General features: G+C 41.9%; 1 protein-coding gene across 4 annotated transcripts; it reads left to right on the top strand.

Moving 5' to 3' along the window:
- The first annotated feature begins 285 nt into the window (after positions 1–285).
- On the top strand, positions 286–23,646 carry LOC310925635 (NAD-dependent protein deacylase sirtuin-5, mitochondrial-like). 4 transcript variants are annotated; one of them, XR_014592805.1, is made up of 11 exons: positions 294–339; positions 1,402–1,433; positions 1,518–1,621; positions 1,700–1,833; positions 2,049–2,278; positions 2,393–2,476; positions 2,858–2,911; positions 3,007–3,130; positions 4,020–4,135; positions 4,228–4,772; positions 23,551–23,646. XR_014592805.1 is itself a non-coding variant. In XM_083887622.1 (10 exons), exons 3-10 carry the CDS (start codon positions 1,531–1,533, stop codon positions 4,298–4,300), a joined length of 906 nt encoding a protein of 301 aa, XP_083743748.1. In that variant the 5' UTR covers positions 294–339; positions 1,402–1,433; positions 1,518–1,530; the 3' UTR covers positions 4,301–5,215. The 4 variants fall into 4 exon arrangements, 3 of the variants coding, with proteins under 3 accessions (XP_083743749.1, XP_083743748.1, XP_083743750.1); XM_083887622.1 differs by lacking the exon at positions 23,551–23,646 and having other exon boundaries at positions 4,228–5,215; XM_083887623.1 differs by lacking the exons at positions 1,402–1,433; positions 23,551–23,646 and having other exon boundaries at positions 286–339; positions 4,228–5,215.
- The last annotated feature ends 733 nt before the right edge of the window (positions 23,647–24,379 follow it).

Consider the following 24,379-nt stretch of genomic DNA (forward strand, 5'->3'; position numbering starts at 1 on the left):
CTATTATTATCATTAGTATTTAATAATAAATAATTTAAATTTAAGGGGCAAAATTGACATTTTTGCATTCTGCAAAGACGCTGCAGGAGGTAGTGTAAGCGCTCCCTCTGCTGGTCATATGTATTATACCCTTTTTATTCCTGGTGTTGTTTTTTGCCTCGCTGTTCACTCTGATTGGCTGGTGCCCTCCACAGCTGAACTTATCCACCAATGCGAAAAGCCCACACTGAGATTGAACTTCCTGGTTCCTCATCAGCTTCTCGTAAACTAACTTGGTGGTTAACAGACGTTAGGACACAAGGACTCAAGGACACACGGCTGTTCTCTGGGAATAACCACGTAACTACCGGCATGACGCGCTGTGTTCACACCGAGCTGTGACGCTGCTGGAGCCGCTTCACTCACTGCTTTCTTTGGGGTACCTGAGCTACTTGGCTTGTTAGCTCACTGCTAGCATTACTGACCGAACGCAGGCTGTGTTTTTAACCGGTGTGACGGAAGGTTAACTGTCACTAACTGACACTAAACTAGCTCCACTTTATTACTTAACGCTACTGAGTGACATTCACGTTAAACATTTAAATAAAATACGCTGTTACGTGTCATAAATAGCACGTACTGTAAGTCACAAGTTAGCTTGACGCTAATTAAGTTGACTTTTAAACTTTCACAGAGCCTGTGTGACCTTCTGGAACTTTCTATAAACGTGGCTGTGTTGTAAAAATATTTAATGGTTTAAAACTAATAATTAATCATGAAGCTGCACAAGTAAACATTTTCATGACGTCACAACTTAATGTATTCCTCCAATTAAAGGTAGCTGCCGGAAGTAGTGCTAGTAGTACATCGTGCTAATGTTTTAAAGGGAAAGTTTGGGATTTTTTGAAGTGGGTTATCCCTGGTACTTATACAGAGACTTAATCATAATACGGTTTGTGCATTGAGGTCTCAAACCTGTGGCCCGAGGACCACATGTGGCCCCCAAACGATTTCATGTGTATGACCTGGATGACAGAACCTTCACACACTGACTCTGCATAAGTCCATTGTTCTGCACCCTTTCTTCATTTAAACACCAACTCTACTTTCAAGGCTCTTGAAATGATTCTTATACATTATGGAGGACAGAGGAACAAGGAGACCTGCAGAATATGGTCTGGAGTCCCCAGCAGATCCCCTAACTCAGCATCATGGAGTGAAATTGCCTGTAATGTTGACAGATTCTGACGAGGACTAAAATATCTCTTCCTTCTTCGTAGGATTATCCAAAAAGCAGTTACTGTGGAGAACAGCTGCCACAGCTCTTGACTAGAAACGGAAATATGACATTTTTTGCATCACTAATGTTGGCTTCCTGTTCATTTTAGAGTTGAATTTAGTGACTCTGTGCTTGTTTTGTAGGTTATAGACCAGATTTACTCCTCTGGAATCAGGTCTATACAAAACACTGTGTGTGACTATCTACAGCTGAAGTGTGTTTATTCTGAATCGATTTCTATTTTTTTTTTCTTCTCCAGGTCCCACAGCCTGATGCAGCGGTTCACCTGTATGGTCATAAGACTGAACTCGGGCCTTCTGAGAAAACCCTGGGGCTGCCAAGTCATGGCCAGACCCAGCTCAGGTAAACTCCTGCTCACTTCCTCATTGTGAAAATAAAAAAAATGGGATAAATCAACTTTGTTGGCATTATTCTGTCCAGACCTGGCAGCATTCAGGGAGATTTTCTCCAAAGCCAAGAATATCGCCATCATCACTGGCGCAGGTGTAAGTGCTGAGAGCGGAGTCCCCACCTTCAGAGGAGCAGGAGGCTACTGGAGGAAGTGGCAGGCACAGGTAAACACAAACCTGATCCCTGTACCACCTGTCCACATGTGTTTAATGTCGAATTGTTGCCTGTTTTTTCCGTTTATGTGCGTCATGCATAATTAGCAGGATAGAGTCCGTTATCTAAATGGACACTGTCTGTTTGGTTTTATTTTCCACGAAGCAAAATTTTCATAAGCGCTCAGCGTTAAGTGTCTTAACTCTTCAGTCTGTTGTTATTCTAGGAGCTCGCCACTCCAGAGGCCTTCTCCCGGAATCCCTCGCGCGTGTGGGAGTTCTATCACTACCGCCGCGAGGTCATGATCACTAAAAAACCCAACACGGCTCACCTGGCGATCGCCGGGTGCGAGGAGCGCCTCGCCAAGCAGGGGCGCAAGGTCACCGTCATCACTCAGAACATCGACGAGCTCCATCGCAGCGCTGGGTCCAAGAACATCCTGGAACTTCACGGCAAGTAGAACAGAGCGAAACAGAGAGAACATTGTATTTTTTTCAGTAAAAAACTGAAACTTTGGTATACTTAATCTCTCTCTCCTTTCTATTTTTTATTTTTGAAAAACCCAGGTAGTCTGTTTAAGACCCGCTGTATGAGCTGTGGTCATGAAGCAGCCAATCACAAGACGCCCATCTGCGCTGCTCTGGCGGGTAAAGGGTAAGAGCTTCTCTTTTTTTTTTTTTTTTTTTTGCAGTAATTGTAAACGTGTGTTTGTCGAGATACAGATCGTTTCATTTGTGCACAAAATGTCAGCGAGAACGGGAACGCAGGTGTCGCGTAGCTAAATAACGTGTGATAATGCAGGTGTCGCGGAGCTAAATAACGTGTGATGACGCAGGAGAACTGTGACTCAAAAATTAAATGTCATTTAAAACGCTGACATTTTCAATTGATGTTTTTGATAACTGACTATTGTCTCACTATTATATTCTGTGCACTGCAGATTAGATAAAGCATAAATTGGTAGAGGAAGTGTATGAAGGTGTACTTACTCCTTTTCTGGTGACCTCTAACCTCTCTGTCAATCTGCCTCCTCAGAGCTCCAAGCCCAGACACACATGATGCCCAGATTCCTGTCGAGCAGCTGCCCAGGTAAGAAATACTGTGCTCTTTTCAAATTAAGTGATTTGTTTTGACAGTGGGTTTCTCTCTCTCCCTGTGTGTGTGTGTGTGTGTGTGTGTTTCAGGTGTGAGCAGACAGGTTGTCGCGGTCTTCTCCGACCAGCTGTGGTTTGGTTCGGAGAGACTCTGGACTCCGACATCCTCACCAGTGCGGAGAAAGTGCTCGACAGCTGTGACCTCTGCCTCGTGGTGAGTGACACAACAGTGGGTGAGACGTCACGCGTCAAACTCAAACGGCGATCTTAATCCAACGCAATAAAAATGTCAGTCGGAGGTGTAATCCAGAGATTTATTGCTGCACTTTTCTGGTGCACAGGACAGAGATAAATTAGATGAATTGAACAATGGTGCGAGTAGATCTGAGTTGTCTGCTTTGAAGCGATGGTAGCTAAATTGTAGAGCGAGACGTCTTTCTACACCCTGAAGGTTGTGGGTTCAGTTACCCACAATTCACTCGTCTACAAGCCCATGTACTTGACACTTAACTGGACTAAAAAGTCATGTTATATGTTGAAATAAACATTTGGGCAAAGTTGTCCCTAACTGATGTGTTTTTGGCAGCTTTCTTGTTTTTGTATAGTCGTAAAATTGGTCTTAATTTTCACTCCAAGTGGCATATATTTAATATTTCTACTTGGTTTAAGCCGTAGGAACCCTGTTTATAAATACAGACCATTTACCATCAGTTTAAACCTAAGAAGCCTCCTTTTATTTTGAAAATAGGGAGGCACGATGTTGGACTTTTTGCCGATACCTGATACCAGACATCATATACTCTCTTCTGTGGTGAAATCAACATAACATTTTCCATAGTAATGTAGCAGCAATCTCATAGTTTTAGAGCAGGAAATTGCCCTCATTTGTGTGTGCTTGTATTCTTTGAGGACTGACTTGTTCATGTATGGCTGCTGGCGATATCCTTGTATAACCTCAAGCAGGCTTCCATTACCGTCTTCTTGGTTGAATCTTGTGACCAAATTAGCATTCTGAGCAGACCAACGTGGCAATGGGTGGATGATAAAATTTCTGTAATATTGTCCCGTTGCTCAATATTTTAACAAATGTTCTGCCTCCGCAGGTTGGTACATCGTCGGTCGTGTACCCAGCAGCCATGTTTGCTCCTCAGGTGGCAGCCAGACACGTCCCCGTGGCTGAATTTAACATGGAGCACACACCGGCCACCATGAACTTCAAGTGCGTTCCACTTGTTATCACACACACGTAACTCCTCCATGTTATATATATATATATATCATTTTTATAACATCTTTGTTTGTGTCTCTCAGGTTCCACTTCCACGGCCCCTGTGGGACCACGTTACCACCTGCACTGGAGCGCCACGAGTCCGAGCAACTTTGAACAGAAGAAAAGTAAAGAACTTTGTTAGTACAAGTACGATCAGTCATGAGCAGCCAACACGGATCATGTGGAAATGTACATATGTGAAAGTGAGAAGACGGTCCAGTTTGTCCACTGTTAGCATCAGTAATTACGTTTAGAGTGAATTTGGCATTTTCAAGTAGATTTTTTTTAGGATATGGTAAGAAACTTAGTTTTAAAAGTCCAGTGTGTAAAATTTATGAGGGTTTATTGGCAGAAATGTGAATATACTACCCCTAAGTGTTGTTATGCAAGTGTAATCACTTTAAAACAAGGAATTCGTTAGCTCCTAGCTTTTAGAATAAGCCTTATGTATGCACTTAAAGTAAAAGGCCTTGCTTTACAGAGGCCGCCGTCTTGCGTTGACATGTTTCTACAGACAAAGCGACGGCAGAGAGCGTCCTTCCTGGTTTGTGAAGGCCACTGTACTCCTCTGAGGACTCGGTAAAAGGTAAGAATGAGCAGAAGAGTTCTCACTTGTTTATTTTGTAATCTGTGGCCTCACCATTAGATGCCATCAATTCTTACACACTGGACCCTTAAGAAAGTCAATAAAAATGACGGATCACATGAATCCCCTGCTGCCAACTCTGACATATTTATTAAAAAGATTTATTTGTTGAATTTAATTAGCTAAATTAATATTTATTGCGTTAAAATGAAGAGCTCTGACGTCTCCACCACAGGCAGATTCCACTCTTTCTGCATTACATGTACTTTGAAGGCGGGACACTAGGGGGCAGTGTCTCGCTGCAGCTTTCTTCCTTGTTTATTTCCACACTGTAGTTCTACAGTATGTGAGCTCTGCCTGGCATGTGTTTGTGTTTGTGTTGTTCCAGAGGCCATGAGTCAACTCCAGGTAAACAAACCAGAATCATGATGCATGTGACACGATTGGGGCTGGGTGATGTGGAATTTAATCCACTGAAATAAATAAATGCTCTTATAAACACACAAGTCTAAAATACTGCATTAACTACAGAAATACAACAGAACAGAAATAGTGCACTGCAGTCATAGGTGTTGTGTGTGTGTACGCAGTGTGAAGGTGAGTGTATATCTGAGCAAAGACATGATTGTGCGTGACACTGTGCTGCTCAAGGCTCCCCCAACTGTCTAAAAAAGTGTCCATCACCTCAGCATAAACTACAGATTAAAGTCCACTGCAGTGTTTCTATGTATTACTGCTCAGTTTAGCTGGTTCATCACATCCAGAAATGTTTTAATCAGCCAAAGAAAGCAAGTAGAATTACACTATTTGTAGTTTTGGTGGAACTGTCCACACGACAGGAGGTGCTGATGGACCAGGATAGATGGGTTGGAACGGTTTAGGAGATAAAAGTAAGAAGAGTTGAGGTTGAGATGGTTTGGTTCACGTGCAGATGTTGAGGAGATGGATAAGTTGGACACCAGGGCAAGTTGCAGGTAGTAAACATCACACTCTTTGCTTCTGTTCCTGAATAATAACGATAGAAGTGTTTGATGATGATGATGATGTCACAGTGACGCATGTCGAGGTTTTCAAAACAAAATATTTATCCTCACAATTTGCGATGCACCTGCATCCAGGCGCCTATTGGGTATAAGCAGCTGCCAATCACACTGGTGTCCACTTACTCTGAATGGGAACATCATTTACAAAATTGGCATCATGTAAATTTGTATTGAAGAAGACCTGATTGAGACTATTGTTATAAAGAGAAGTAGAAGCTCATTTCCCCATAGACTTCCATCCAAACAGATTTTGCCCCCTGGTGAATATTCAGTGTATTTTTTAAAGCTTCCTTCAGGAAGTAGATGCTGAAAATACAAATAAGCATCCACAAATAGTGAATTCTGTTCGAAGAAACCCCCGTCATTCAGCAGTTTCTTGTACCTACCTGTCCCTGCACTGCTGTTGTATACTCACAAACACTCCCTCAGTCAGGTTTGATAGTTTTGCTTGACGGATGAAGCAAAAAACAAATAGCTTTGCATCATTTCAGTCTGAATACGAACTTGCACAACAGCAATTACACACTGCTGCTTTAAGTTAAGTTCAACAGTTGCCACAGTAATCGAACACATGGCAACAGTGGAGAGAAAATAAAAATTAAAAGAACACACGCCCTCCGTACAGGAAGACGCATCAGCAGCAGACTCCATGTAGGCATCGGTTGAAGAGGAGAGAAATGGAAGTGTTATTTATGGTGATGTTGACGCAGCATCAGGCTACTGCTTGTTACTGTTGTTGTTGTGCTGCTTTTATGACGGATAAAGGTTTGTGAGCTTGGGAGTTACTGCTCTGTAAAGGTGATGTTCTGCTTTGGCCGAGGACATTATTGTCCCTGACACTTCCCGAACCCCCACCCCCCCACGCCTACCCCATCACACCCCACACATCCATCACACACTGTGCTCAGGCCAAGCTCCGTTAACGCTCATTTGCAGGAGTGGAGGCTGTCGGGAGCAGACGTTATTAATATTGGCCTAATCTGATGGCATTATTCATATTAGCCTCCCGCCTGCTCTCCGTCCTCCACCTGTCTCACTGCTCCCCCTCCCTCCCTCCCCTCCCCTCTCTGCTCTCATCTGAACATGTGCCATGTGTGCCGCATTTGAGACGCCACACAACCCACTCCCCCCCTCACCTCCACCCCTTCATCCTCCTCCTCCTCCTCCCAAAGCTATGCCTCCATCACCTGCTCATTAGAGAGAGGATGATGGTCCGACGGTCCCCGATGACTCTGCTCCACAAATAACAGAGCCAATTTCCCGGCTGTTAGGCAGCGATTTCACACCAATCTGAGTTGCCCTGCCCGGCTCGGCCTGTCACAGGGAGAGAGACGGAGACGAGGTGGAAAAGAAAAGCAAAAGGAAAAAAAAAAAAGTAGGTCAGAGTGTAATTTACCTTAAATAAAAGTCATTCATTCTGTAAACACACATCTTCATCAGTCGACTGTGGAGGACGATTAGTGCCGCATGAGTTTTTATTTATTTATTATAAGAGACGGATTTCAGAGAGCTGACTTTAATCTCACAATTTTGTTTACTTTAATCTCACTATTCTGAAGTCAGAATTCAGATTATTTTCACAGAAATTCTGACTTTTTTGTTGTCGTTGGTTCACCGTCTCCATTTAAGCTGGTCAAAGGTTGCACACTACAGCTCTAAACAGGGTTCCCATGGGTCCTTGAAATCCTATTAAAAAGAAGTATGGCCCTTGAAGCCCAATAAAATATTAAACATTTTTTATATATATATATTTGCAAAGGTGTTTCTTAGCAATTCTATGCATTTTCTATTCTGTTTTCCGTTATATTCTGTCCTTGAATGTGAGGGAATTGGTCCTGAAAAGTCAGTGACAGGAACTCTCTACCAGCTTTTATGAGCCGTGTTGTGACCTTTGACGAACAGGAGCTTCTGTTTGTTCACGAGTATTGGTTCAGAGTTATGGCCTCGGGCTGCATGTTTGACTCTCCTGTTCATTAAAGTAGGGAAACTAACATGAAAACTAACAGTTTAAAGTTCTATTTTTCAAAGCAAATGACTGCGCTGAGCACTTTCCTTCCAGTTTGATGTTCATATTCATATAGAGTTGGTTTACCTAATTGACCCGCATAATTAAACACACAGTGTTTGTATGAATGATTTCGCTCCTTCCAGCCAACAGCATTTTTCCATTCCTTTCCCTCCATCTTTGCAAACTGGAGCATCGTCATATTTTATTCAGTCGTATTTCTTTTTTGGCAAACCATAAAAGTGAATTAACTTTGAGCTGTGATTTTCACTGGTGCCCAAAACCCGGGAAACCACCAACACACCTGCAGCCGCAACTCTCAGAGCTATTGATTTTTCAACTCACACTCAGGAGAATTTGTACTTTATTCTTTCTGGTGAGGAAAAACTTATACTTGAGAATCTTTGGGTGGCTCACGATTTGATTCCGATTCTTAGTGTCACGATTCGATTCAAAATCGATTCCCAATTAAACCGATTCAATTCATACGATTTCTGATTCAAACGATTCCAATTCAAAAATTGATACAATGCATAGTGTGTTAAGGCAAATTATGGCATCAAAACAATACAGTTTGTATAAGATAATGTGATCACACAAAGGCAAACTTAAGACAAAAGTTAACATTTATTCATTCAAAACAAATAAAAACTTACTTACTGTAAAAAAAATAACTAGCATAAATAAAAGCATAGGCTAGCTGCCTTTTTCTCCCAGAAGTTGCAAAAATAAACTTTACACAAATAACACAACTTGGTGTTTTGTGTGGTTTTTTGAAATAGAAACTTTAACAAAAAAACTATTTTTGAAGTTTATGAATAGATTCGGAATCGTGGATGATTAAAATTGTGATTCCAATGTGAATCGATTTCCCCCCCCCCACCCCTCTTGTTTAATGTCTAAAATCTCAATATTTAACAGAGGAGTCTGGTGTATTTAGCAACAGCACAAACCCTGCCACTATATTTCAGTAATTAACTGATTCATCATTCTTTACATTGAAAATATCTCTTTTACAAGTCACTAGTTAGCAGTTTGTGTGAGTCGAGGCAACAACGTCATGGCATTTTCATGCAGCTGTGCTGTGATGACTCCGCCTACGTTCAGGAGGATAGATATTGGAATGGAAAACCAACCAAACTGAGGAGAGTCGAACCCTGCAGTGGAAAAGAGACATTTTAGCATTTAACAAAATGCTCTAATCCCAAAAAATGGAATCAAAACACTGAAAATCCTGCCGATAAAACCAGGCCTTAACCCTGAGGACGTCCTTTAAAGTCGCCTAAGAGAGCGATCCGTTTCCTGGACCTCGCAGAGATATAAATACCCAGTACACACAGGCACAGATTTTGTTGACTTGCTCATCCATGTTAGAGTGGCGTGCTAATGTGTTGCTGTGGGAACTAAGATGTGTGCCGCAGCCTGCAGCTCTGCTACTGTACAGACTCTTCCCACCTTGTTTCTCACACGCCGCTGAGCCGTAATGAGGCGCATGGGCCGCTGCACGTACGCCTCGCGTAAATGGACATTTATCTAATAAGAAAACCACTTTGTTGTCGCGACCCTGGAGATTTCAAATCAGATTTTCCCTGTTTTGTTTTTTTAAACCGTCAAAGTATTTGTGGACCGACACAACAGAGCAAATAAGCTCTCCCGAGGTCAAAAAACAACAACATTAAAAGCCAGATTTAAATTCAGTTTTTGACCAATTTGGAATGTGTTTAATTGGCGTTCACTCCCTGATTAAATTACTTTTTTGGCTCCGGTCCACGTAGTTTGGAATGCAAAGGCGTGTGTTCATTTTTAACTGCCACACATTAGTCATGGAGGTTTGGAACTAACCTTAGTTTTAACACCTTGAGACAGCGCTCGATGGCTTTTTTTAGACGGATTGAAAGATCGAGTAGAGTAAAATTAGTAAAAATTTTACTAAAAACAAGAGTAACCACCGTGACGCTCTCTCTCTCTGTCCGAGTTTCTCCCTCCTCCCTCCTACTCATTTCTTTTTTTTCTTCGTTACATTGCAGTGGAAATGGTGTTAATTGTCTTTTTTAAGCGAGTTCACGCAGGTTCACGAGTCTCAGGTTTACTCTACACTAATTGTAGTGTGAAAAAAAGGCTTTTTCAAGACAGGCTGGTGAAGAAAGAGGGAGAAAGTTGATGTTTTTTTTTGTTTTCACCCCCTCAGCAGATGGTGGAGACCAAAACAGACTGAGCACTGGACCAATGAAATATGACGGTTCTGTGTCTGTAGAATCTGTTTCTGCACGTCCAATTTAAGATTGACCAACTGACATCTTGGCAGCGTCTACTTCAGAGCCAGGCTTTACTTTGTTTTACCAAAATGTGTTGTTTTACCCCCCAAAAAGGCATTTTTTTTGCAGTAGGATATTCTTCTGAAACCTCTTTCACGGCTAAATCCAGAAACGTGACACCCTTCAACTCTGGCCTCTCTTCTTTTGATCAGATTTGGCTCCTCCCACCACAGCTCAAATAGATTAGCGTAATCCTGTTTGCTAGCCTCATATCCTCCTCCTCTGTCATGCTTATTTCAAATCCGTCCATCGGTCGCAAATCGATTGAATCTGTCGTGAACCCTAATCTTCTCACTTGCAGTCGTAGGCCATCGTTGGTGATTTATTTTGTCGCTTTGTGTGTTTGCTCGGATTGTGATGCTTACCCGTTTCCGTCGTTAGCCTTTAGACCTTCACGGGTCTCAGATCTGCTCACGCTAACCCTGTCAGCAACATTTTGCTTTGTTCTCTGAAACACCAGGAAACAAGGAGAGCTCTGCATGTCTTGAGCAGAGACATGACATCACACTCCTCGGCGTGCTGTTGTCGAGCATCTGTTTTGGTCGCTGCTCTCGTGTTACATTTTCCCGATCGCTCAGAGAGCAATGTTTCCTCTACACGACTTCCCGTGTCACGATTATGAGTTCCACTTGAATACGCCGAGCAGTCGTGGCAGAAATGACGCCCTTCTCCGTCTCAAATTCATCAGTAATTTGATGCACATCACGTTTCGTGTATGTTTTATTCTATTTTTTTCCACACGTGCAGGGGTTATGGACCGACATGCTGGAACTCAGGTTTGCACATTTGCACATTTAACCCTCTGACGACCATCATGATATTCAGGCTGCCTGGATTTTTATTGATTTTATGGCTGTAAAATATTAAAGCGAACCTAGACCGGAAGTTCCAATTAATGCTGTTTTTTAGTGCGTATCTGGGTCATTACCTTGTTTAAGAAGCCCTGAAGCTTCAAAACGAACAGTTCAGCCACTGCTGAGAACGCTGTGTTGTATTGTAATCTCGGGCTCAGCGAGATCTCTGAAAAAACCCAGTCCGGTTCCGTAAACATCGGTTCTCCGCAACAGCAGATCGTCCTGCTCCGGGCACTAGTCTGGGCACATCCGGTTGCGTACATTGAACCGCAGAAGAAGAATAACGTCCGTAGTGGAGGTGTTTCACGAGCGACAGTGTCTTCTGACTCCGGGTCAAAGTCATAAAAGGGACTGCGGCGGGGAGTCGTGAAGAAACTATTTGTAAACATTGTTAAAACACTGTTTTGATAATGAGTAGCAGTGCATCCACCGTTCAGGAGGGGGGAGCTGTGCTTCTGAGAGTGGGTGCTGAATATGTCACTTCCGGGTATTGGCCAATCACAAGACAGTCTGTGTTCTGGGGGTGAGAGTTGAGTCTGAAATATCGGCTTGGGAGCACTGTCAAAAAAGAGGATTTCTATCGGCTCGTTTACAGCAACTAGGAGGTTTTTGACCATAAAAACAAGTTAATGTATGTAAGTAGACCTCCATAACTAACATATATGTGCAACAGTACCACTCTATGTGAGCTTTAAATGAGTGAGTTTCTCCTGCAACCCTCGTGTGGAGGATAAAGTGGTAGAAGATGGATGAATGAATTGAATGTATGTCATTATACACATATACACACACTGTATGAGCTTCTCATACAGCAACATCCTTCTTGCCTTATTCAAATTCCCATCGTCTGATCCCCGTTCTTCAGCCAATCCTGCTTCGCCGTCGCTGCTTCTGCGTTGCGTGTTTGTATTTACAGTCTTAAATGTATGCGTTTGCGTGTTAACTCGCATGCATCATCTGTGTTGTCTCTCTGTGCCCGGGCAGGGTAGAGCTTCACTGAGTCAAGATGACTGAAGCTGCTGCTCTTCCCAGTCGCCCCAGATTGGGCTTTGGAGTGAAAATCCTCCAGGGAAGCACTAATCCCCGACTGTCGGGAGCAATTTTTATTCCGTAAGCAAAGCTTTCTCTCTCTCTCTCTTGCTCGCCTCCTCTCTTTGCTCTATCGCTCTATTTATAGCCCTCTTAAGCTGCTCTGTGTGCCACTGTTTACATTTAGAGCCCCCTTTCTTCAGATTTAAACCCCCCCCCGTCCTCTTGTTTTCCCTCGGTTCCCGAGCAGAGGAGTTAAAAGCAGGAAATCTCTATTGACCGGTATACGGTCGCATGAGGCTGGGGGATGAAATGGACTGATGGAGAGATTACGGAGAAGAGAAGTAGACGGATAGAGGTAGAGGTAGAAAGGAAGGGGGGAAAAAAGACAATGACGAGGGAAATGTGAAGTGACAAGCAGATCTGAGTGTGTATTCTAGGCTGTCTGTGTTTGAGACTGTGACCGAGTAGAGGAGGAGAAGAGGAAGTGTTTTTGTTTTGAAGCAACGACAGTCAAAGGATGTGTGTTTTGTTCAGAGGAACAAGATTAACGAAGATTGAGGTCGAGTTTGTGTGAGCGCGAGTGATTGTGAGTGTACGTTAATAGATTTATTACCTTTTACCTTGACTTTCTTTACTCCTGCAACACTCTAAACATCCTCATTATGGGACTGATACAAGATTATATGCAAGATGTCAATGCTCCACCTCTCTCTTGCGTTCGATGTCGCCATCTTTGTCGTCATGATCTTATTCTTCGTAATGCGTTACAGCGCCTCATACAGGCCTTGAAAGTTTACAACAAACAACCAAAAAAAAGCGCGCACTTTATATGAACCAACCTTAAAATGGCAACTTACCTGTTATTTCAAACCAATAAAGTAAATGAACAAATAAAGTCATCAATTCAGAATTCTAGCTTTCTTTCACGTCCTTTCACATTATCAGAATTCATATTTTTGAAATTACAATATTTCAAATTTCAGAACTGAACTTCTTGTGTATGAAGTCATTCTTGAAACAGTGCTTTCTTTCCAAAAAAGGTTTTCACAACAGAAAAGAAAAAGATCATGTCGTCTGGAAGCTAGGATTTATAGAGGAATATATTATTAAATGAAGAGTTAATCCATCATTTTGAACATCGGCTTCTCCGTTTGTCCCACCGTGTTCCCAGAGCCTCCGTGTTTGCTGCTGCTGCTGTTGGAGGTCATCTTACCCCCTGCAGCTGAGGAGTAGCAGTTTACGGTGGCAGCTAACATTTAGCTCATTATGTAAATGCTAATCATCAGTTGTAGCACAGGCCCTTGGGGTTTGAGAGACATTCAGACACAACAGGGCTGGTGAACCACGGCAGCGCCGCATGAACAGTTATGCTCCGATACAAAAAAAAACACAAACTGATTTATGGATCGCGCGGTTCCGCTGTGTGCTAATCTGTCACTTCTCCTCCCCGCATGCAGTAAAGCAGCAGTGATGTAAACTAGTTATGTCATTTCATGTGATGGAGCCGCGTCGTCCTCTGTATTTTACACTCGGATGAGGCACGTTTACACTTGTGCTTCCTGCCCAGTGTCAGTAACATAATCAGATGTGAGGCTCACAGCTGCTCTACCCCTCTTTGTGTGTGTGTGTGTGCGTGTGTGTGTGTGTGTGTGTGTGTGTGTGTGTGTGTGTGTGTGCGTGTGTGTGTGCGTGTGTGCGCGCGTGTGTGCGCGTGTGCGCGTGTGCGCGTGTGTGTTTCCTCTTCAGGACCTTTTCTGGCATATGAGGTTCAGGTTGACCGTCATTGACCTCCAAATGAATGGAAATCTACGGAGCCAGGTGACATTAGAAAAAAAAAAATAATAATTTGGAAACTCAAGATCTCAACTTTACAAAAGATATGAAAAGATTTTTTTTTCTTTTCATCAAAATTATGAAAAACAACAAAAAAAATTTCAATGTTTTTTCAAATTTCTTTGGAAACTCGAGATCTCGACTTTGAAATTCGAGATTTCAATTATTATTTTTTTTTCTCATGTCACTGCGGGGGCTCCGTAGAAATTAATGAGAGTCTTTGTCTGTGTTTGTGTATTTATATCTTTGTGAGGTCCAAATAATGTCCAAATAATGTGAAAAACTATAACAACTTAACTTAAACTTAAAACAACTTTTAAGGGCTTTCTCAGTGGTCAGACCTGGTTTTAGGGTTAAGGGTTAGGCACTTAGTTGTGATGGTTAGGTTTAAGGTAAGGAGCTAGAGAATGCATTATGTCTATGATGTGTCCTCACATAGATATAAAAAGAAGTTTCAATGTGTGGGTAAGCCTTGCTCTGTCTTTCAGCGCAATTGATTTTAAAAGAGGCGAAGGCTGCAGACTCTCAGGATTTTTTGAGGGTGTATTGTTCATATTGGATAAACGGTGTCGGAACAGTCGACCTGACTGCTTCGTCGTAGTGTAGTCACATGTGTTTGTGAAAAGCCTTTAGTCAAACATGAAGTTTTGGATATTTGTTCAGATTTGATTCTCTGTTTTAGGAAGTGAATTGTTTTAACGAGTAACTGAATTAAAAGTGCCAAATCCAAGTTGACAAAGCATGTTTGCATTATTTCCTACTGACCTGTAGTGCTGTTAACTACTTAAATTGAAAGCTATTAGGTAGGTAGGTATTGTCGGTAGATGGATCGGTCAACATCCAAGTGGGTCCAAGTTCTTGGGCTCTATCGTTTAAGGGAAGCATGACTCCTCTAAAGGATGGATTCATGAGTTCTTAGAAGAATGCAGCCCCTGAATTGGCACACTACTCCGTCTAAGTGCATTGTTTGCGTGAGACAAATGTCTCTCAGTGTCTCAGTGAAGTTACAGCTAGGTTTGTTTTTTGTTGATGTCGTTGGTTTTGGCTCGTGGTCCTGAAGAAGAAAAAAATCATGTGGAAGTCTTGTTATGATGACCGGTTAATTTGTGTTAGAACTTTCTGCAGGGACTTAAATACGGGACCAACATGTACGTTGGTAATCAAGGTTATCAAAAAGTCAGTGCAGCAGCAGCAGCAGTGAAAGTGAGGCTCTCAGTTCTGCACAGTGGTTCATTTAGCCCCCGCTCATTAGCTCCTCCTCTGCCAGCTGAGCACTCTGATCTCCAAACATTGATTGGAATCAATAATTCACACCTCTGCTTTAATATTTGATGTGTGGTGAAATAATCTGTTGGGGATAAGTGCCGGTGTTAAATACACATACGCACACACAGAGGTTTGCGCAGCTATTCTTCTTCCATTTGGACAGCCTAACCATAATCACTTCCTCAGAAAGGATGTTCTGCCTCATTAGGACCAGGTTTTTGGTCTCCATGAGGTCCTGATATAGTCCAGTAAACACACACAGAGACAAAGAGTCAGGATGAGTGTTTGTCATGATGTTCCTGCTCTCTGTCTCCAGTGTGAGTGGTTTCAGAGAGTCACCGAGCCGCTGCTGAATATTTGATGTGTCAGGTTGATTGTGAAGTCGATCCCTGACCAGTTTGACCACGGTCACTCAGGCTTTTCTCCGGGTCTCGGCTCCTTCATTGATCAGAATGGCCACTGGCTCCTTCCCCCATCTGAAAAAATAATGGAACTATTGAACCTCATTCAGAACACAGGTCTTTTCGTTTCAGAGGAATCAGGTCATGGTGCGTGTGGTGGTTTAAAACATGTGGACAAATTATTTGTTTGCGTTTCCAATAGGAATAGTAGCAAAATAAGCGGCCCCAAACATTCTATTCTTTTGGTACCAGAGTACAATGGTCCGGTAGAATAAGGGTGGAGCTAGAGCAGCTGTTGTGGGTGGAAACCATACCTTGTCATAAAACACACCATGTTGGGAGAGAGGTCACACCGACCTTGGCTTCCAAACATTAACGTCATTCAAAGGTCTTGGACAACAGCTCAGTTTATCTTCAACTTGTTAGCCTATGATACCAACCAAACACATCGGAACCACATCTGGATGATTCCAGTCCCTAAGTTATATCCAGACTTGCATAAAAAAGTCACTCCTTTGCAACCGCAGTCTACTCTCGAACAAAGCTTGATGTCTTGTTGACACAAACAGCCACAAACCGAGCAGAAAAAATCCCACCAGCTACTGGACGTCCTCCTTTGTAGTCTGTTGTGTGTCACATTTAACGTCATTGTTAGTTGTTGTCGCACCGGTAATCGATGGCACAGCCCATGAGTACTCCCCCACCTACCAAGTCCTGATGCTGTCAAAACGCAAGCCTGACCCACCATCCATCCATCTCCTACCGTTTATCCTCCACATGAGGGTGTGCAAAGTCGAGTCCTGTCCATCACAGGGACCCATGGATCAATTCAGACTGTCCAATTTAGCATGTTTTTGGACTGTGGGAGGACATGCAAACTCCATGCAGAAAGGCTCTTGTTCCGAAGAATCTGGTTATTCTTGCTTCTTGCTAACCACTATACCAACCATGTGACCCCCAAACCATACCCTACCGAGCCAAACCAAACTGTACAATGATATAAAAAAAACACAAGCATTAGTGTGATCACAACTTACCAAGCAATACTGGGTTAGTCTTTGTCTGGGTCACTAGGGTCAACAATTTCAACAAACCCATTTTCAAAACATTGCATTTCAGGGGCTCCCTCACAAAACGTGTGGATACAAAGAGTTTCTCAATGCCGCTGTTTAAGTTTTTTGTTTTTTGTTTTTTTCCCCCTTTGTCAATCAGAGAAACCATGCTGAGAAAAACAAACAACAATGGCTAATTTCACTGTAACATGGTTACTCAATCACTTCACCACCTTCACCAGCAGCAGCAAACAAACAATGAAAAAATTTTCTGCAGCAGCTTCGGCGTTTACAGTCTGATTATCCAGTCTGGGCTAATTACAGATCATGTGAAGAATGGGTGGGAGCTGATGGGCACAGTAATGGAGTTGTTGCCCGCTTAAAAAAAAAAAAATATATATATAAATAAATAAATCAACACAGCGTATATCAGCTCTTTGTTGTGCAGCAGACACAGCAGGAACCACTCACAGCCTGAAAGCATCTTAAGAGGGTATTTTAAAATAGCATTTTACAGCATCGTAATGCGTCATTTTATCTGTATTTTATTTAAGGTTGCTTTGGAAAAACAGTGTTTAACCAAGACAACAGCAAACTGCTGGGGACTCATTGTTTACATAGTGTAGATACACTTCCTATGTGAGATTCATACACAGGGTAACTCAAAGTGCTTCACAAAGGCATAGAAATACGATAAGAAAATCACAGAATAACAGCGAGACATTAAGAGCAGAGTAGACCTCAGGTGTTCAGGAAGTTTGTTCCCGATTCAATTTGTTCGGTTCTGCTTCTGAGAAACACTCAGTAAACCTGTCCGCGATGATGTTAGGTCGATGTTTTCTGGATGCTTCATTGGGAATTAATAATTCTAGGATGTATTTTTCGTCCAAGACCATTCAGTACGTTGAAGAACAAGAGTAAGGTTTTGGTCGTTTCCACTCCTAATAGTCTCCGCTAGACTCGGTTCAATTGGGGGTTGCAACATCCCGAGTTTGCTTTCGCACTTTAGTGAAAATGAACCGGACCTTTTGAATAACGTATTCCCCTCCTCGCCTGAGGCGGCGCTGCATCAGGAATCACTCAAGGAGACAAACAATCAACAAGAAAACTCATCTATTGGTTAATTTTTTCCTCTACGTACGAGCAAAACATGGAGCTGCATCAAATCCTAACGGTGAACATGCGACACACATGCGCAATATAGACAATTTCTCCCGGCTATCGTTCTACATGCGCATGTGTTTTTGCCGTGTTGTACCCACAGTGCCCTGCGTTGTAGTCCACTGCCAGCATTTGGGTCACTCGAAACGAACCAAGACCTACGTTTTTAGGCGGAACCAGAGTTCGCTTCTTTGGTGCACCTCAGAGTTCGGTTAAGCATTCAGACCTCACCAAACGAACCGGACTTACCGAGCAAACGGATTAGGGTTCGATTAGTTCCTAGTAAAGGAAGCCGGTGTAGCCCTGGCCTTTCACTATAATAGAGGCTACAAATACTGGCGTTTTTCTTTTTTTATTGAATCTATAGGGATGCTAATAGGATTTCAATAACTTTGCACCAAAGTTAAAATACAGTGGTGTAAAAAGATTAAGCAAAGTTAGCTACGGGCTTTCTTTGTACATATAGAAGAACAGTATCCCAAAGTACCACCAGAGGAATCTTGTGTACCACTGGTGGGACATTCACCGCAGTTTGAGAACCACAGGCTTATAGATAATGTAGTGTTACAGAGACAAACGATGGACTCGGGGGGGCTTTAATGAGGCTGACAGTCAAGTGTTTTAATCTCACAGTCGGTCACATGATTGATTTCAGTACTTATACAGTATATGATAATCTGCGACCCCGGCAGCCTGAAGTGCGCGTTTATTTATAGCCGTTAAATCGTTTGAGATCGCTGGAATCACTCGAGGAGCCGTTTTTTTTAATCTTTCCCCGTGACTCACCTCTGGGATCCGGCTCAAGTGTTTTTTAACAGCCTTGAAGCTGCGCTGAGTTTCTGCTGCTGCTGCTGAGCTTTGAAAACATCTCGGTCGTACATCAGTCTCCTTCACATCCGTCACACCCGAGCAGACAAACACGGGGCGGAAACATTGAGAGTGAATTTCACTTTCACCTCTCTTAACTGTTGTGATTGGCCACTTGAACAGAGTGGAGGCCCAGCTGTGTGAATCAATTTACCTGTATTCCACCAGGATGAGCCCTAATCCTACTCTGCAGTCCACGGTGACGTTTCCGTCCTTAAAGCAGTCGCGTGGAAGGAAGACGAGTCATTAAGTGTGTTGCAGCTGCTCTGCGGGGGAATTATCAGTGTCATCATCTGCTGTATTATCTCGTCGCTGCAGCTCCAAGGTGTCGGCAGAATTAAACGCTTCCTTTTTTTTCTTTTTTTCTTCTTTCAAACTAAAAGCTTTGATTCCTGATTTCCCAGGCAGCTTTCCCCCCCCCCCTTCCTCAATCACTTAAATTAATCTCAAATTGTATGCATTCACGTTTTTTAATCATCCTCGTGTAAAAGGGCCCTCTCAAAGCGCTGCATGCGTTTTTTATTTTTAACTCTACCGGCGTTGTATCGAGGCGTTCTGAGACTGTGTTTAGGTGTGTGTCTTTAAGTGATCGTTGCATTGGAAATGTTTTTCAGCTTCTCTCTCCGACATCTCTCGCTGAGGGAGGTGAGAGGAGCTGACACACGGAATTAAAAATATCTCTCAATAACACTCCCCCCACACACACGCACACCTTTCACGTGCAGCAGCCGACTGCTGAACACTCCTTTTTCTTCTTGTCTGTCTTATCTTTCATTTCACATCACATATGCACAACAGGGGGAATATATATATATGTATGTATATATATATGTATGTATATATATACATATACACACATATATATACATATATATGTATATATGTATATATATATATATGTATATGTATATATATATATGTATATGTATATGTGTATATATATATGTATATATGTATGTATATATGTATGTATATATGTATATATATGTATATATGTATATGTATATATGTATACATGTATATATATATGTATATGCATATATGTATATGTATATGTATATGTATATGTGTATATATATATGTATATATATATGTATATATGTATGTATATATGTATATATATGTATATATGTATATGTATATATGTATATATATATATATATGTATATATGTATATATGTATATATATATATATATATGTATATATGTATATATATATATATATATATATATATATATGTATATATGTATATATATATATATGTATATATGTATATATATATATATATATATATATATGTATATATGTATATATATATATATATTTATTTTAAATTACATAGATAATAGAGTGGACAACTGAAATTAAGATTCGTACCAGGAGCTGTTTCGGCCACTTCCATTCGTGGCTTGGGCCCTAACAAGTGTATTTATATATGTAATTGAATGTTGTATATGATACATTTAATAATGGGATAATTATGACCAAATGTCATATTATTACTGTTATAAAAAACATTGTTAGCAAACATATATTATAGCAAATATATTATATTCTATCACCTCGCTGGCAGCTGTGTCTCAGCTACACACTGTGTTTAAAAGACGGTGAGGTCATGGGCCATGTTTTCATCATAACCGGGCGGCCAGTTTGGCTTTGGGACCTCGATCATCACACGCTGCTACTGAGAGAATCCTGGTTAGTTTACTTTCCTTTTACTCATGCTATGTTTAAATTCAGCGGGTTTGTTTTATGTGATCTGAGGTTGTTGTGGCGTTTGTGTGGCCCTTTGGAGGTTGGAGGCGGGGCTCGTGAAGTACCTGCCCATGACCAACGAACGCATAACGTAGGCCGTGCGTGAAGACTTGCGAGTCCGTCACAGTCCTCTTGTTCTTACGGTCTGCGATCTATTATGCTTTTCCACGCTTGAATCTCGCTGTGACGACACTCCAATCACTGGCATTGGAACCTCTAAAACATTGGTTCTCAAAGTGCGGCCTGGGGGCCAATGGTGGCCCGCAGAAACATTTCTGGTGGCCCGCAATTAATTACAGTTGATAGTTTTAATCCAGGAGCTACTTAGCTTGTTAAATTTATTGGACATTACTGGATACAGACCAATAAGTGTAAACAAAAATTCTGGGTATTTACCTGGTTTCTATATGGTGATTTTTAGTGTGTTACTGGTAATAAGCAGGTAGCTACAGCCCCCAATTACTAGCTATTTACCCAGTAAATATAAGGTAACAGAAATGTGTTACTTGGTATTAACCTGTAATTAGAAGCTAAGAACAATGGCCAAAATACTGGGTAATTACCCAGTAAATTACAAAGCGTTATTATATTTTTATATTATAACGCTTAAATTACATTATATTAATTCATATTACTTAACGCTAAATTGTAGAACTGCAATCTGGTCATTTAAATTATTACAAATGGGATTTCTTTGTGGGTTTTTTTGTATTTTTTTCCTTTGGCGGCCCTCAGTCCAATGTTGGGTTCCTAAATTGGCCCTCAGGTATCAAAACTTTGAGAACCCCTGCTCTAAAATAAAGTACCAGATACTATGCTAGTGAAAAAGTGAAACTGCTGTGCCTCGTCGTGCTGGTACGAAAAGCAGCATTACAATTCGTACACACCAGGCCTTTAGCCAGAACTTCCCTGTTAAGTTTCAGCTGTTTTTTCCCGAACTTGAAGTGTGAGTTTGCGTCATGTGAAGACGTGAGCGTATATACAGTATATCTATATGTCCATCGAGTGTTTGCTGAGCAATTATGTGGACAATGTGCTTTCCTCCTGGTCCTTCAGCGTTTGAATAAATCCTCCGCATTTATGCACACGGTGGTTTCAGTGTTGACCTGTTCTGCGTCCTCCACAGGAGAAGCATGGAGCTAATTGTGTGTGTGTGTGTGTGTGTGTGAGCAGCAGGTTTATTCATGAATGCAAACACTGAAGCAGCAGCAGCAGCGGCGGCTTCTTCAGCCCCAGAGAGCGAGAGATCCTATTCATGAATGTGCTGGAGAGCCCAGTCTGCTCACTTCCCATTTATCTGTCTCTGTGTCTCCCTGCCAGCTGGCTCTTATCTCACACTCACACACACACACACACACACACACACACACACACACACACACACATATACACACTAGGTCCGTGACCAGGAAATCACCTGGCTGTGATGATGTGAACAGGGCACCCGGCAAATCAAAGCTTCATCCTGGGGTCCTGGGGTTTAAGGCGACGCGAGACTTGCTCTGACATTTCCAAAGTTTATTATACATTTATGAACTTACTCACTACACACACACACACACTCTCTCAATCCTGTGACACACCGCTGCTGCCCACACCCACTGTGCGTGTCGTCTGTCGGGCAGGTTGTTGTGGATCGGGTCACCTCTGAAGCGTTTCATCTGCACCAAACCTCCCAAACCCCCCCCCCCCCCGGTCCTTCATGTCAGAGCCTCAATTTAGAGAAATGTCAGTGAGCACAATGAGCAGGCGAAGCCGGGCCGCTGTGTCACCGTCGCCGGTGACTGCAGACGGATGCAAACACATCAGCCCCATCATCAGCTCACAGCACCTGAAAGACAAGAGAGAGACAAACACAAGAGGAGACAAAAGATGAAGAGAGGAGGCGGCGAGGAGGAGGGAGGAGGGGGGGGGGGGGGTGTCAGATTGGGAAACACCTCAGCAGCCTATCAGTCACAACTGCTAGCCTTACTGCCTCTGTTGCTATGGCAACGGAGGACTGTCAGGCATCGTGGAAGGAGGGATGGTCCAAAAAGAGGAAAAAAAAACTGCAGCTGTCACCTACTGCAAGAGAGACAGACATGGATCTGTGTGTGTGTGTGTGTGTATGTACAGTACTGTGGTAATGTCTCAGGTCACCTCAGGTTGTAATCAGAAGGGTCGCCAGTTCAAACCCTGTGGATGGGATCCCCCCCCGCCCTGAGCAAGGCACCCAATCTCAGCACCCAGTCAAGTGCAGCCCACTGCCGATTTTATGCAGAGGTGGAATTCCCTATTACCCATCTATACTTGTTGGTATATGGAAAGTCAACGAGTTAAACTTGTACGACGTGTGTTTGTTCAGCCTAAAGCTGCTGTAACAGACCGTTTTCACAGCAGATATTTGTCGACATTAAACAGTGGTTAAACAGGTTTTAGCTGTGACTGTGAATAAGGTTCCACTTAAGGTTAATTTGATTCCACTCCAGTTTTTGGAGGGCCAGGGTCGATGTTAGTCGAGTGTAACTAAATACTTGATACTTTGACCTGTAGAGAAATAAAATATTGTAAAAGACAGACCCTGGAAAAAACGAACCTAAAGAAAAAATCTTATAATAACAGAACCCGAAAAAAAATCATATAAAAACGGACCCTGTAAAAAAAATCAGAAAAAAAATTACGGGAATTTTTTATTTTGTAAAAACAGACCCCGAAAAAAATCTTGTATGAACAGACCCCAAAAATAAATTACCAGAAAAAAATCTTGTAAAAACAGATCCCAAAAAATAAATCTCGTAAAATAGACCGCGAAGAAAAAATCTTGTGAAAACAGATCCCCCCAAAAATGAGCCTGTAGATAAATTTCGTAAAAACAGACCCCGAAAAAAATGAACGGTAAAAAAAATCTCGTCAAAACAGACCGCGAAGAAAAAATCTTGTGAAAACAGATCCCCCAAAAAATGAACCTGAAGAAAATCTTGTAAAATCAGACCCGGAAAAAAATCTCGTAAAAACAGACCCCGAAAAAAATGAACTGTAAAAAAAATCTCGTAAAAACAGACCGCGAAAAAAATTAACCAGAAAAAACAGATCCCGAAAATAAATCTCGTAGTTTTTGCATTTTCCACATTTGCATTAGCCTAAAAATTATTTTAGGCGAATACATTCCACTTCCATAGTTAAACGCAGGAACTCCGATTGTGTTTCTCCGCAGCGACGCTGTGATCTGGACTCTGCTGCTCTGTGATCGATTGCACAGACGTCTGACGATGGAGGGAGGATATCGACCGGGGAAGTGTTTGAGTGTGTGCACGCAGAGACTTTGTCTGCAGAGGAACCACAGAGCTGCTGCTCCACAATGACTCTTCATTGATGACGTCTGCTCCGATTCCCATCACTCACACACACACACACACACACACACGGTAAGCATGTGTGCATTTAAGAGAAGCTATTTTAAAACTTTAAAAGCCTGTTATTTTTAGTCATCTTCCACTCTGATGGTAAACGCTCTGTATTTATATGGCACTTTTCTCCTCTTGTTGACCACTCAGAGCTGCTTTACACTGCACGTTTTTCCCATTCACCCCATTTATTCGACAGTTGTGTTCAAATGAACAGGAAATAAACAAATAAGTGACCAATTTACATTTACGTTAGACAAGAACAGAACACATTGACCGACAAGAAAAACAAGTGGAAAAACAAGACAACAACCTTTGTGGTCTGACTTAATAAAAATGTTATAATGTAAATGTAATGGTTAAATTTAAGGTTTGTTTTTAAAGATTTAAGTTGTTTAAATTTTGATGAGGGAAAGAAATGTTAGTTTTATAGAATAAGGGCCACATTTCTGGTGGTTTTTCGCAATATTGATTGAGTCAAATATTTGTGGGAAAAAAAATCTCGTACAAGCTGACCCCGAGAAAAAAAGGGAAAAAAATCTCGTAAAAGCAGACCCCGAAAAACAAATCTCGTAAAAGCAGATCCAGAACAACAAATCGTGTAAAAGCAGACCCCTAAAAAACAAATCTCGTAAAAGC

This window comes from Microchirus variegatus, assembly GCF_963457635.1.
Source record: "Microchirus variegatus genome assembly, chromosome: 4".
Taxonomy (NCBI): Eukaryota; Metazoa; Chordata; class Actinopteri; order Pleuronectiformes; family Soleidae; genus Microchirus; species Microchirus variegatus.